At 26.7% G+C, this 5,429-nt stretch overlaps 1 protein-coding gene across 3 annotated transcripts; it reads right to left on the bottom strand.

The window, feature by feature from the left end:
* LOC129605200 (vitellogenin-3-like) lies at positions 1–4,522 on the bottom strand. Of its 3 annotated transcripts, none has more exons than XM_055514805.1 (5): positions 4,365–4,522; positions 1,387–1,635; positions 1,060–1,319; positions 701–836; positions 1–634 (listed from the first exon to the last, which is right to left on the bottom strand). In XM_055514805.1, the coding sequence occupies exons 2-5, from the start codon at positions 1,619–1,621 to the stop codon at positions 72–74; spliced, it is 1,194 nt and encodes a 397-aa protein (XP_055370780.1). In that variant the 5' UTR covers positions 1,622–1,635; positions 4,365–4,522; the 3' UTR covers positions 1–71. The 3 variants fall into 3 exon arrangements, with proteins under 3 accessions (XP_055370780.1, XP_055370782.1, XP_055370781.1); XM_055514807.1 differs by having other exon boundaries at positions 1,387–1,650; positions 4,365–4,466; XM_055514806.1 differs by lacking the exon at positions 4,365–4,522 and adding an exon at positions 1,837–2,895.
* Positions 4,523–5,429: the final 907 nt, after the last annotated feature.

Below are 5,429 nucleotides of genomic sequence, written 5' to 3' on the forward strand. Positions count from 1 at the left end.
AAGAAATTTTTTCTAATGAAATTTTTATTTATTTACATGATTCTACAAAACTTTAAAGAATTATATCCAGTTTAAAATTTAACTAATGGTTTTTTTGCTTCTTCACTATGACACAATCCACATTGTGTCACATCTGGTTTTTCATGGTTATCAGGTAAACCAAATGGAAATACACCATCAGGATCAGAGAAATAACTTCCTTTTAATTTTGTTGAAACACCATAACCCATAGTATGTGGTCTACCGGTACAAAATCCACGTTTTAAATTAGCTAATGAATTACAACGAACCGCCATTAAGTTGTTTTCATAGCCTGGATAAACAGTTTCAGCATAATATTCAAATGCCCGACTATGTGAACATACAATTGAAAAGCATCCCTTTCTTAATGGACCAGTGCCACCTGGATAAAAATCAACATCTCCGACAGGTACTCTTTTACCAAGTACTCCCGAATTACTGTGAATTACATCGATAAATTCAGCATCACCTCTTTCAATACCACTTAATTTTTCTCCTTCATTAAAACATGGTCTAGCCGGATCCAATGCTGTAATTCTTGGTAATAGTCTATCTGTAGTACTTGTAAAATATTTACCAGCATAACCGGCAATATTGGCACCCAAGCTATGACCTTTAAAATATGAAACATTTTATTAATATAAAGGTATTTATACTGGTAGTAAAAATTAGAACCTACCAATCAAATGAATGTTTTCTAGAGGAACAACTTTTTCAAGTTCTACTAGTCCTGAAGCAAGAATTTTTCCAATTTCGTCTACATTCAATGCGGACCATGTATATAAAGTGTTGACATATTGGCCAGCATCAAGAGCCTAATAAAATATATTATCCAAATTTAATGTTTAAAGTAATACAAAATATTTATTGGATTTATTGACAAATTTCTTAAAATTCTAATATTTTAATGAAATGATGTTCTAAAATCAAAGGGCCTTTAAACTAAGCCTACAAATTAGTAAAATTGTCGTCCATCGGCTCACAAATTTCCAATGGGTTATAAAAATTGATTATTATGCAACTCATAAAAGTACTCACTACAACATTAACTCCACCTCGACACAAGTATGCTTTCCCAATTTCATATATTGTGGAGCTTTCGTTAATAGTATTTGTCCATCCAGATATAATGACAACAACTTTTTTTGATGGATCAAAATGTGGGCTTTTCCACATTTCACTTGCTTTCAATATTGGAAAAGTGTAATTCTGGCATTCTGTTATTAACCGTAAAGTCATACTGTTGACATCAGGTGTCACTTGCGATTGCACCGCTTCAATTGCATTAACACCAGAACCTATGCAATAAAACGATGCATAAAATTACTTTTTTTTTTTTTTAAATTTAATCAAAATTTTACTTACAAACTTTATTTATTAACTCTGAAGCTATTTCAAAAGGATATCCAGCAATTACATCTTTACCAAGTGTCCAAACTTCACTAACAGATGGAATATATTTTGGTACTTTTTTAAGAATACCACCAGTAACATTTGTAGCTGTATCGAAAACACCACGCAAACTATATAATTGAGGATATGAAAATGAAAGTCCAATTAGTCCAATAAATACAAAGAACTTGAAAATGTTTAGCCTCATCTTTGATACTGAAACTTAGAAACAAAATTCTAAATTCAATTACAAAAAATCATGTAAATAATTTCTTTTTATGTTTAAATTAGCTACGCAAATTATTTACGCGGAGCATGCAGAAAATTTAGAATAACAATTAAATTTAGATTTTATTTACTTTAAGTTTTAAAAAATTTAAAATAAGTAAATGTGTTGTGGTAGTTTTTCAGTTTGGTGCTTACTTGTATCAGTGCCATTTTGCCATTTCTGGATAAATAAGAAACACACGGACGAGTTGAAAATTCATTTATTTATTAAGGGCTCTAACAATTAGATACCTTCGTTCAGAAAATAAGGTGCATTTTATTTATAGGAAAATATTCAATCGACTCAATAATACAATAGACAACGTATAGTGTAGACTACCTTATAAATCTAAGCACTCTTTATACGTCGATACTTATTAGAATTTGACTAAGAAATGATTTAAAATAAACTTTTAACAACAACAAATTTAAGTAACAACAAATTCAAAATAATATTTCAACTTCCGCTCCTTCCTATTAAAAAAATTGTCAAGGTCATTGTAGTACGTAAGTACCTAACAAAAACCATATAAAATTTTTTTTGACAAGATTTATTCTTCTTATTTTTCTGTTGATTATATAATTTATGCATTCTTCTTTATGACTTCAGTGACAAATCTACTGACTTAATATACTCACTGCTCCTCAATTAAGATACTCGTATATGTACTCACTTTAATTAAAAATATCAGCAAAGAATATTCCCTCTACTCTCCATTGTTTCACAATAAGTTCTGACCTCATATAATATACAAAAAAGAAACAACAACAAATTATAAAAGAAAAAATTAATATTCCGAGCACATTTCCCTTTTAAGGAGAATTCAAATAATAATAAAAAAAAAAAGAAAACAACAAAAACAAAGCCAGAGAGCTTTGATCAACCAGAATGACCGTTGTATAAAATGCAATAAAAATTGTTTTTGTGTATACCTTGTTTAGCGGGATGATGATGATAAATGCTATGCTATAATGCTATGTGACAAATCTCAATTTCAACTTGAATTTTAATTACATTATCGCTTCTTCATTTCTTACTCAATTCATATTTTGTGAGATTACATACTCTACCTATCCTCCCTCTTTCATCTTCATGTATAATTTGTAATTTTATAATTTAAGAGCTTCATAAATAAAAAGAGAAAATAGATAATTTATTTAAAGGAAAGCTATATACGTAGTAGACGAGAGAATTTTAAAGAATTTGTATATGAAGGTAATTAGCATTGTAATTCATATATCTATTTGAATTTGAATTAAAATATGGAAATGAATTAAAATTCAGAAAAAAAATATTATTCGATTTAATTTAAATCTTATAAAAATTAACTTTGAGTTAACATTGTCGAAAGCTTTTCAATTTTATAAATAACTCTCTTCAATTGAACTTTAAATTATTCTCAATTTTAATTAAATTTTCAATTTAATCACATTGTTTTCTCAAAAAATCACTAAAATTTTCAAGTAGCTTGTAATTAGCTACTGGAATTACTTAAACTATTTTAATTTTTTGAAATATGTATACAAACAAAAAACCGGTTTTCATCTGTAATTTTCTATGTATGAACACAAATTCTGTAAAATATTTAGCTTGAAACTTAGAAATCGCATATCAAGAATATCCCATACTTGCAACTAGTATTTTTTTTTTTTTTATAAAATTCCGGAAATAAGTTGAGGAAATAAAAAATTTTTAAATGAAATTTTGCTTGTTTGTTAAATTTGTGTTTTTGTAAAATTCAGTGCAACTATTATTTTATATAACATTTAATTCATAAGGAAGTGTGAAATGCCGAATTATACTCTACCGGATACCGAGTATCTCATTCAGTTTTTGGGAATCACATTGCAAACAAGTTATTTATTCTGATTTTTTGATACCATGAGACCATAATAGTCTTAAACTTGATTCAATGAAGTTTCGTAATTGCTCATATAAATAAAATTAATTTTCGGACTTCTTAAAATGCGTACGTTACACATAAATTACACATACGAGTAATAGGTATGGCGTTACAATATGTGTGTTTTACATGCGTGTGACGGAGTGTATACCCATACTCATGACAACAGAATTTTGTTTTCAAACAATTTAAACTTTGTTTTTTTTTTTTTTTAATTATTACTTGTTATTTACGTTATATGGCTGTGACCATTCATTTGGCTCACAATCAAGTAAAAGGTCAACTATTTTTTATATCAGTCATTTAAACTTTTAAATTTATTCCATTTTGTCAACTATTTCACATATTGTAACCATTGTTTTTATGATTTTCACGGCATTTTTTCCATAATTAAATCTATGGGCTCCGTTCGCACTAAATTTAATTTTTAACTAAATTTTGAAAAGAAAAACACTCTCAATTCACAGTCTGTTTTAATTTAATTTCATTGTTTATCAAAATGAAATATTTTTTTTTAATTCAATTATAATGAACTCATAATTTTATGGATTAAAACAAATATTCACTATAAAGATTAATTGAAATTCCAGAAATAAATAAATTGAAATTATTCAGATTTTTTATTTTTAATTAAACGCAAATTGAATTTTAAAAAACACTGCTAAATTTTTTTCCGTTCTACTTTTATTCAAGACAAGTTCAACTATTCTTGAAAACAAAAAATAATAATAAATAAAAAAATTAAATTAAACTAGTTGGATACACTAAAAATTCACTCACTTTTAAATTTTGCTCGTATATTAATTTAAAAGTATATTATGCCAGTACAAAGTTAAAGAACACTTTAAAAGTTGAAAGTTTTATTACCTTTTTATATATAAAAAACTAATGTAAAATTTTCTGTATTATTTTATATTTGTACCGCACACGTGTTACACCTGTCTTAAATTGAGATGTTGTTTTATTTGTTTTATAATATGTACATATTTTTTCTTGATTCGGATATAAAATGAAGCAAAGTTATAACAAAAGCCTAATGTTTTATAATATTAACTATACTAGTTGCAAATGGCAGTAAGAAAGCGAAGCAAAAATAAAAATTCTCGTCAAATATTTTTATATGTTTAGAAAAACAAAAACAACAATAACAAAATATAATTAATTGTACGTAATTATAATTATTTAATAAGAAAATTTATTTATATGAAATACAAAGTAAAAAGCTCTTGCTGCTTCAAAATAGAATAAAACTTATATAATATGAGAATGACAATTAACAACAAAATATGCACGTTCTCGCTCATATACAAAATGTAAATTAAATACAAATTTGTTTTTCTAAATTATTGGAGCTTAGGTATGACCATGTTTAGAAAATTTATACTGCTTTTATTCGGCATCTTTATTTAAGAAAATGAATATTTAATCTTAACTTGATTTTAATCAAGCAATCTTTAAAAAGTTCGTGCAACTAATTTGAAATTTATTGTCCACTGGATCTCCGTTTCCACTTCTCTTGATAGTGTAAAATAAGCTATAATTTATCACTAGCTAGTATACGGCACGATCCAGTTGAGACAATTTCTGAACTTTCATTTTTTAGTATTTTGACTTTGATATTAATTGATTTTTCAGTAAAAGAGCAGTGTAATCAAAGAACTATGTATTTTTGCACCTTCAATACAGAACCTAGCTTGCATTCGAAACAAACTTTAGAAATATTATTAGAACACTTACAGTTTGTAACGTAGCAGTATTTACTTTTTATTTCGAAGACAGTTTCTGCCTGTTTTATATTGTTTATTACCAACTATAAACTAACAACTAGAATTGTGGAATTTTCAC

This window comes from Condylostylus longicornis, unplaced genomic scaffold (genome assembly GCF_029603195.1).
Source record: "Condylostylus longicornis isolate FDR11 unplaced genomic scaffold, ASM2960319v2 ptg000013l, whole genome shotgun sequence".
Lineage (NCBI taxonomy): Eukaryota > Metazoa > Arthropoda > Insecta > Diptera > Dolichopodidae > Condylostylus > Condylostylus longicornis.